Below are 9,503 nucleotides of genomic sequence, written 5' to 3' on the forward strand. Positions count from 1 at the left end.
AGTTTGTTTGAACTGAAATGGACATATCCTTGTCCTCTTGGGGAGGTAAGCCCACCATTACCTCACATTTTATACATTTTGAAGAAAAAGTTGTTTTTACTCTTCTTGGCGACTCTGTTCAGGTTTTCTGTGTTACCTAGGTAGCGGGTAGTCCAGAGGCTTCCCACATCTTCCTTGACCCCACCATTGCCACGCATGAGCTCTCTGAACGTATTTGACAAGAGCTTGTAAGGTGTGTTCTTGTAACCTTGCACCCTGCACAGTACGGCCGCGCCTGTGCACGAGGGGGAGAGCAGATGCAAACTGAAAGAGAGTGCCAGCCAGCGGCGGTCTGGATTATCCAGGAGCTTCCTTCTAACTAGGTAAATATCTCGAAGCATGTTGCGTGGAGTGGTGAGACTTTTGGAAAAGGAATAAATATGCATGGTAATCTAGGCCCCCTGTGCATTAACTTACATCATAGGTACTAGTGATATCTATGCCCTCTGGATTGGCGTTTCCTGCTTTATCACGCTCAACCCGACCGATGATTCCGTCTGTCAGGAAGTGGATATAGCATGCCCGGCAGGTACGTCAGGAAGCGGAAGCGGCAAATCCGGCAGGTTAGCGATCCCGGCTGCAGCCACAGAATGTTCCAGAGCGGATGCAGGACATAATTGCGCCCACCTATGTGCTGCGCCCACCCCTTGTGAGCCTTATCAGGGTGAGTGGCATGTGGTGGTGGGCTGGGTCACTGGTTGTAACCCAGCAACGGGTGAAATGAATGCTTGTGCGCAGGCACATCCACCAGAACAATTAACCAGGAAGCTAATATGAGGAGGGAGCCGCACAATGCAGATCCAACACCTCCCCTCCTGATTCACACGAACCAGGTAAAAATTAGCAGTTGTCAAGTCCCGATGTTATTTCTGCCTTACTGCCTCATAATATTGTTTTCTCTCCATAATCCACAGCATTGCCCATTATGTTCACTACACACATTGGGCTTGATTCGCTAAACCGTGATAACTCAAATATCACACCTTATGAAAAGATATCACACCTTATCAAAAATATCACACCTTATCAAAGTTAACACGCCTTATCAGAGTAGCATAGCGAGCTGAGCTGAACTTATGCCTGCTAATCGGCACACAAAGGCACTCGTCCTTCCCTTAGCCCCTGCGGGTTCGTAGCGCTCGCGATGCTAATCTGATGAGGCATGTTAACTTTGATAAGGTGTGATATCTTTGATAAGGTGTGATATTTGAGTTATCACGGTTTAGGGAATTAAGCCCATACAGTGGTGTACGAGAGGTATCGTCGCAGGAGACTTGGGCGCAGGATACAGCCGATATAATGCTGATCCTGCTGTTGCAGTTCCTGGCCGTATTAAATAGCATTTCCCCTCCAGGCCGCCATGGATGGTGGGGAATGAAATAATTTGTCTTCCAGCAATTGCTGGAAGCCAAATTATTGTGTTTTAACGTATTTTTAAGTGTTTTTTGTAACGATCGGTGTAACACAGAGAGGGTCTGATTACCGGTGATCTGCAGTATCACCGAGAATGCAGAATATACCCGAGTATAGATGATCTGCAGTATCACCGATAATCAGATATATCTACTAACCTCTAGACACCTGAGTAGTAAGAGTGTTTGGTGTAACAATATACTTCAAGAACGGCACCTCAGGAGAAGGTGCAGGAGCAGTAAGGAGTACTGCCCAGAAGTAAGTTCCTTCCTATGGCCTAGACTCTGCCGGGGGAGGAGCTAGGCTAAGAGTAGGAAGGACAGAGCGTGAGTGACACCAATGAGGGGAAAAACAAACGTTTGCTTTCCTAAAACAGAAAGAATTTGCGATAATTCAGGTTGGAGTGAGCTTGAGATGTCTCCCAGAGCAACACTGCTGAATATATGCAAATTAACCAATGAGGGGGTGTCACTAACAGATCTGGGAACTGCCTCTAACAGTAAGGCCAGTTCTCGAGGTCGGACAATCCAGGTCGTTAACACACAGACAGATAAGGTACAGATTCAGGAGACAGATTCGTAATCCAATAGACAGGCAGGGTTCGGCAACGGGTATCAGAAAATAGCAAGGTACAGAATCAGAATTCAGGAGGATAGTCAGGCAGGCAAAAGGTCATAACAAATAATACAGTTCAAATTCCTAACGCTAAGGTGTGAGGTCCGTGATCGTCAACACCTTTGGAAACTATGCTAGAACACAGATACGAACAAGGCCTGAGTGCTACCACGTTGTGATTGCAACGCCAGACAACCAGAGAATGACCAGCACCCAGTATATATACACCAGTGCTCTCCAGCACCTCCCCTAAGTGCTGGACCAATGAAAAGAAGCAGAGTTGTCAGCTGACCGGCTTAGTCAGCTGACCCTTTTCTGGCTGCCATATAAGCTCTGCCTCTCCGCGCGCACGCGTGTCATTCTGAATCTAGGTGGACTACTGGTCCCAGCCACACCTGTCGAGTCTTGCAATGTCCCTGCAGAACCATGCGCGGGGTTGGCTGCACCGCTACCCGCATAGGCGGCGGCGGTCTCCCCGCACTGGGACAAATTGTCAGTGCCGGGTTCATGCGTGCTAACCGCCGCGTCAGACGCGGCGGTTTTTCCGCGTTCCGCCATGCCATCCGCGGAAACAGCCGCCTTGCTCTGAGTAGAAGCGGCGGCTTTTCCGCGTTTCTTTACATTTTTAAGTAACTTCAGCTGATGGCGCCAAAGTTACTCCCTGTGCGCGGCTATAGCCGTAATTCCTATTACGGCCTATGGTGGCGCCGGCTGCGCCCAAGTCTCCTGCACTGGATTAGCTGTGTTCGCATCCAGTGATATCCTCTATAGATGATTCTTTCAAGTGATTTTTGCAGACAATTTTATTGAAATCAAATTGCACAATGCTGTATTGTGTAATATTGCGCTTCTTCACAGGCAGGAGGCAAAATTCAACTCATGATAGTCCTTTCTGGCTTACTGATCTCAAGAGATAAATCCAGTGACATTCTAGCTGTAACAATATCTCCTCTCTGTCAAAGCACCCCCTCCCCCTCCCGATTGTTCTGAAGTCTAAAAATTCTGTTGAATTTAAGTCCCTTGGGGATCTCCCCATGTGTTTCGCCAAAGTGTTCAGCCAACTGACTACAATACTGCATGTATCAAAAAAGGGCGCCTGGAAAAAAGGGCGCGGGGTATAGCCGAAATTTTAAGTTTTAATGCAAAACCATATTTTTCTTTTAAGGGGTTGTAAACGAAAATTTAGTGCTAAATAGGTTAAATAAATGGAAATGAAATGGCAAAATACCGTCTATAACAACAAACGAATTCTGAAAAGAAACGTCAAATAGCGTCTATAACAAAAACGATATTTACACTTGTATTAAGCATAGCAATGCAATGGTAGGTTTTACAGATATTTTACTGTAATTATACCTAACTGTAGGCTCACACAGATCTCTCCCTATCCCTAACCCCTAGACCCCCTCTTTGTTTAAATATACATAATTTAATAAATTGTATATATTACATATATTGTGCTGTAACTATACATAACCTTACTCTCACACAGAGCCCTCCCTGTACCTATCCCTAACCCCTAGACCCCCCTGGTGGTGCCTAACCCTAAGACCCCTCTGGTGTGGTGCCTAACCCTAACAACCCCCCTGGTGGTGCCTAACCCTAACCACCCCCCTGGTGGTGCCTAACCACCCCCCTGGTGGTGCCTAACCCTAACCACCCCCCTGGTGGTGCCTAAACCTAAGCACCCCCCTAGTGGTGCCTAACCCTATATCTCCCCTGGTGATGCCTAACCCTAATTATCCCCCTGGTGGTCTATATTGCACTGTAACTATACCTAACCCTCCCTGTACCTAACCCTAACCCCTAGACCCCCCTGGTGGTGTCTAACCCTAACCACCCCCCTGGTGGTGCCTAACCCTAACCCCCCCCTGGTTGCGTATATTATACTGTAACTATACCTAAGCCTCCCTGTACCTATCCCTAACCCCTAGACCCCCCTGCTAATGCCTAAACCTAACCATCCCCACCGCACAAACACCCTAAACACATATAAACAATAATATATTTAATCCTTAAAATACTTATCTACAAATAACATGAATAAAATAATTTATATATTGGTAATAGAATAAAAATCCTTAAAATAGCCTTAAAATCATGTATACATTAATATTATAAATAGAGAAAAGTATATATAAATATATACAATACAATAGATAGCATTACAATCACGTATGCATTAGAAATCTTAAAATAACAGTAATATTAAAAGCGATATTTTAGTAACTATAATCAACGCATTATAAGTGTAAAAACAAAGTTAATACCTAAAGCGATGTATTTCTAATACAATAAGGTTGAAAACGGTATTTACGCATTATACATATGAAAACAAATTTTTAAATGATCAAAGAAGTGTAAACGAAAATTTAGTTGTTATACTTTTGTAAGTGAAATTTTTAAACTAAAAAATAAGTAAAAACTGATATAAGCGAAATTTAAAACGAAAAAATAAGTATAACACAAACTCAAAACGAACTTGTAAACGATATTTGTTATAAACCTTATTCTGTAAACGAAAACTTTTGTTAACACGATCCCTGTAACCGCTATTTCTCGGGCGCCCTTTTTTTCTGTCGGGCGCCAAATAGCCGATATTTTGCATTGCAGTCTATGGCAGCGCCCTTTTTGTCCACTATCCCTGTGCGCTCTTTTTTACTAGCACCACAATACTCTCCACTGGGCTGTCTTCCACATGTTATGCTACTTAAGTGTTCACCAATTAATGTTTTTAATTTTTGTGTTGTCATCCCCACATATATCTTTGGGCAGGGGCACTCGATGTCAGCACCCCCCCCCCCCCCCCAAGTAAAGTATACATTACCCGTCTGTATCCGCTGCTGGCTCTGGACTCCGTCTGTAATCCACATACAGGCGCCCCACGTGGTTGCCGGAGTAACGTGGGCACGTGCATGATGTCACACACGTGCTCACGTATACGCTGTCAACCATGTGTGCTGCTTGTTAGCGGATTGCGGATGGGAGCCAGCGGTGAACATGGATAGGTAAAGTATACTGCAACTGGCACCGGGTGTGGGGGGCTTCATCAGGCACCTGTAGGCATGTGCCTACAGTGCCTTAAGGTAAAAATGGCCCTGACTCCTACCTACATTTTTTTTGTAAATTACTGCATTAATTTGCTGACATCTTAGAAATAAAAATGCTGTGACAATGTATCAGGTTAGAGCTTTTATTGTCTGTCTCTTTTTAGGTCTTAACAGGCAAAATGAGCCCCATATTCTCCACCCTCCTGATACTTGGGTTTTTTCTGACCTTCACTCACCTCTCTTCTTGTGAGAACTGGCCGAAGTTTCAGCAGAAACACATCAGACCCCTCGCAGTCAACTGTAACTTCCATATGAATCAGGACGTATTCTATATCAAAGGAAAGTGTAAGAAACTCAACACCTTTATCATCTCACGGCCTGACAATGTAAAGGCGATCTGTGCAAGTACTGCAGGTAACCAGAAAGTACGGAGCACAGAGATATTCACACTCAACAACTGCCGCTATCAAAGTGGCACACCTGGAAAATGTGTATATGGAATCCAGCCTGTGAAAGACTGGATATGTGTAACATGTGAGAACAGAGTGCCTGTACACTTTGTGGCAGTCGGCAGCTGCTAACTCGCCTTCTGTAACTTTTCAGTACAGCGAAGTAGAAATCTCTCTTTATTAAGTCTCCCTGCATTAAAAATGCCAGCTTAGCAATATTTTAACCTCAAAGACTAGATAGCAGCTTAAAGAGAACCAGAGACGAAGCACCCTCATGTATTTTACCATATATATCAATGGGAACATGACAGTAAACACCTACTCTGCTCTTTGTTTCATCTTTCACTGCTCAGTCTCCTTGTTACCAGCTATGATAAAATCTCCGACTGAGCATTGAGTCTAGCTTTGTCCCAGAATGATTATAGCTGAGTCTGTGTTCTCTCATGTCTTTTCAAGCCCAAGCCTGCCCCCTCCTGGCTCTGCTTTCCTGCTACGAGGAGACAATTGTATTTGTTTATAGGGTTGAGTTCACGGATTGGAACAGTTCCAAGTGCCGCAGATTTGCATTAGATTTCGGCCGCTTTGTGTAAAATTACAAAACTCGGTTTCGAGTACCACGTTCAGTTTTGGCATCAGAAGCAGGAATTTTCTGCAAACAACATCCTTAGAACAATGGCCTGTGATAGGAAGTGGAACTGAAGCTGGTATATGAAAATTAGGTATTAAAACAAGAATTTTCAGACTAAAGTGATGTCAACAAAATGGCCGCCAAGTAATCCCAGGTCCCAGGTGGCTACGCTATGGTGGCAGGACGAGCGGTTTTCCAAAAGGAAAGGGGGTCCAGGGGACCGACCAGGGGAAGGGATGCCTTTGTCTCCCTATCCATGTGGAAAACTGCTTCCCACTGGGGATGAACCCGGTAGCCATTTTGTTGGTGTCACAGCTTACCAAAAATTCTTGTTTCAAAGTGTCACTTCCTACTGTTCTCTCTAACATATGTATGTATTTTGTGATGATAGCATGTATGGGGGCTTTGCTATAAACCGCAGAAATTGACACCATTGAATTTAATATATTGCCGGCCCGGCCTGGCTGCATGTATGTAATGCAGCCAGGTAACCATGGAGACCAGGACACACACCACCAGCTGGAAACAGGTACTTGTGGTCTCAGCTCCCCGACTCTACACTTTGTATGATTGCAATACCGCCCGCACCGGTATCCAGCCCAGGCAGAGACCACATGCGGCCAGCCAAAGCATCCAGCAGCTGCTGCGGCCAGGACACATTGTCAGGGGAAGTGGCGGACATCTTTTACTGGCAAAGGGGGCCCCAAGGGACTCTGTGGCCTGGGGGCAATTACCCCATTTGCCTTACTTGTAGCACCGGCCCTGACATGAAGCCCATACAATTGTATGGGATGTGAATTTAAATGCGGTATCACTGTGCAAGGCAACAGGCATAGTGTGAATGCACTCTTGGGGCGGGTTCACACTAGCAGCACTTTTTTATAGGAAGCAAATAGTCCAATACATTAGATTAGTCTTCTCCTAGCAGCCGCTGGCCTAGTCGGTGGCTTCTGCGCTTGTGGGACGCGCAACTCCCGATCCCACTCCCGCGGCCGAGAGTGTTTTTCACAAGCGCAGAAGTACTGCACCTGCGCAGAACACTCCCAGGCATGAGAGTGCATTTGCACACTCGAGCTTGCGCAGTAGCTACCAACCCAGCCAGGTCAGTGGCCACTAGGAGGGGACCCCAGGAGACTGGCTGAGAGGAGGAGGAGAAAAGTGCTGCCAGTGTAAACCAGCCCTTACTGGCATAATGATTTGCACAGAAAAATGTACAAACTCTTTTAACCCCGGGAGCCTCCATTCCACTCAATTTGCAAAGCATGCTTGTCTTTTTAGAAAGAAATCACAACACCGTGGAAACTCTATGTACTGGCAGAAAAGGAATTTGGCATTTATATTTTTAAAAAAAATAGGTTACATCAAAACCTATAAGTAATCTGTGTTGGATCAATCCCTATAACCATAACTGAGAAATAATAAATAAGAAAGTAGGAAGAAAGTGTCAAACTCAAAGGTCTGCATCAGAAAATAAATCTTATTTGTCTAGAATGCATAAAACCATAAAAAACTCAAAAATACTATGATCCAAGACTGACTCAATACACCAACACCAATTCCATAATGGGAATATAGTCTGACAATACAATTTGTATAGTAATATCATGAGCTTTGAGACCTTGTTCCCATTGCATTCCGCTCGGCGCTCGCATGGCCCTTCGCATTGGCCATTTTTTTGTTTTTGTTTTTTTTATTTCTGTGCGCTGGATGTTGGTAAGCGCTTTTCTAAGCACTTTTGCAGAGTGATTGCAGTATTTCCCTTCTTAACATTAGTGAGCAAGTGAACTCTTTGATCTGGAAAACAATAAATACAATGGGCATGATCCTCAAAAGGGTGCTAACATAGTTAGAACGCCTAAAAGCTTTGGGTGCTAAGTAGTTTGCACGTCTAAAGCTGTTACTGATCGCGCGCAAAGTTAAGCGCTACACGGTGCACCGTCTGCTCGGACGGTGCAACTTTTCGCCCGCACCGCTAAACGTTTGCGCGCATCTTCGCACATGCAAAGTGCCCTTGCACGTGCTAAGGGGCTCTTCACTGGCGTGCTAACACTTAGCACCCTTTAGTGAATCAAGCCCAATGTATATATTCTTAAAAACGCTCACGCAATCGCTGCACAAAGCGATTTTTGAAGCATTTTGTGTTTTCCTGTACCTTCCATTGAGGCGCAATCGCCTCAAAAATGGCCCACGCATCGCTCATCTGAGCGGATCGGAAACGAACCGCTCAGATGTGAAGTTTCTCATTGAGAATCATTGCACAAGCGCTTTCAGGGCGGTTTAAAAAACAAAAATAAGACAAAATCGCCAAAGCTTAAAAAAATGTCAAAAACACCCCTACTGTGACCCTGAGTGGTGCTCCTATAATATCACCTGTAGTCATTATTAACCACCCTGGCGTTCTGATTAAATCGCCAGGGTGGCTGCGGGAGGGGTTTTTTTGAATAAAAAAAAAACTATTTCATGCAGCCAACTGAAAGTTGGCTGCATGAAAGCCCACTAGAGGGCGCTCCGGAGGCGTTCTTCCGATCGCCTCCGGCGCCCAGAATAAACAAGGAAGGCCGCAATGAGCGGCCTTCCTTGTTTTGCTTAGATCGTCGCCATAGCGACGAGCGGAGTGACGTCATGGACGTCAGCCGACGTCCTGACGTCTGCCGCCTCCGATCCAGCCCTTAGCGCTGGCTGGAACTTTTTGTTCCGGCTACGCTGGGCTCAGGCGGCTGGGGGGACCCTCTTTCGCCGCTGCTCGCGGCGGATTGCCGCAGAGCGGCGGCGATCGGGCAGCACACGCGGCTGGCAAAGTGCCGGCTGCGTGTGCTGCTCTTTATTTGATGCAAATCGGCCCAGCAGGGCCTGAGCGGCAGCCTCCGGCGGTGATGGACGAGCTGAGCTCGTCCATACCGCCCAGCTGGTTAACATACTAATTGTTAAACCATCTCAATAAGCACATAGATAGAATAAATGAAGTGATAACCAATTTATAAGATTAACGATTAATTAATTAATTAAATGATATCAATAAAGTACTGATAGTAAAGCACATTTATTCACACTTACCTAAATTATAATTTATGCATGTTTATTAGGGGTAATTGATCACTTTTACCAGCAGGTTATTGATTACTATTACCAGCGATTTATTGATTTATTTTTTTTGCTGTGAGTTCTTCTAACCTTATAAATTATTATGGTAATCTTTAGCACTTTATTTATTCTATTTACCTTATTTTTTGGACTATAAAATGTACCTTTTCTCCCCCACTCATTGGGAGAAAAAGCAACTGTGTCTTATGGTCCAAATACAGGAATACA

General features: G+C 45.0%; 1 protein-coding gene across 1 annotated transcript; it reads left to right on the top strand.

Moving 5' to 3' along the window:
* Positions 1-378: 378 nt before the first annotated feature.
* On the top strand, positions 379-5,698 carry LOC137527299 (ribonuclease, liver-like). The gene is made up of 2 exons (XM_068247807.1): positions 379-393; positions 5,282-5,698. Exons 1-2 carry the CDS (start codon positions 379-381, stop codon positions 5,696-5,698), a joined length of 432 nt encoding a protein of 143 aa, XP_068103908.1.
* Positions 5,699-9,503: the final 3,805 nt, after the last annotated feature.

Source organism: Hyperolius riggenbachi, chromosome 8 (assembly GCF_040937935.1).
Source record: "Hyperolius riggenbachi isolate aHypRig1 chromosome 8, aHypRig1.pri, whole genome shotgun sequence".
NCBI classification, from domain to species: Eukaryota; Metazoa; Chordata; class Amphibia; order Anura; family Hyperoliidae; genus Hyperolius; species Hyperolius riggenbachi.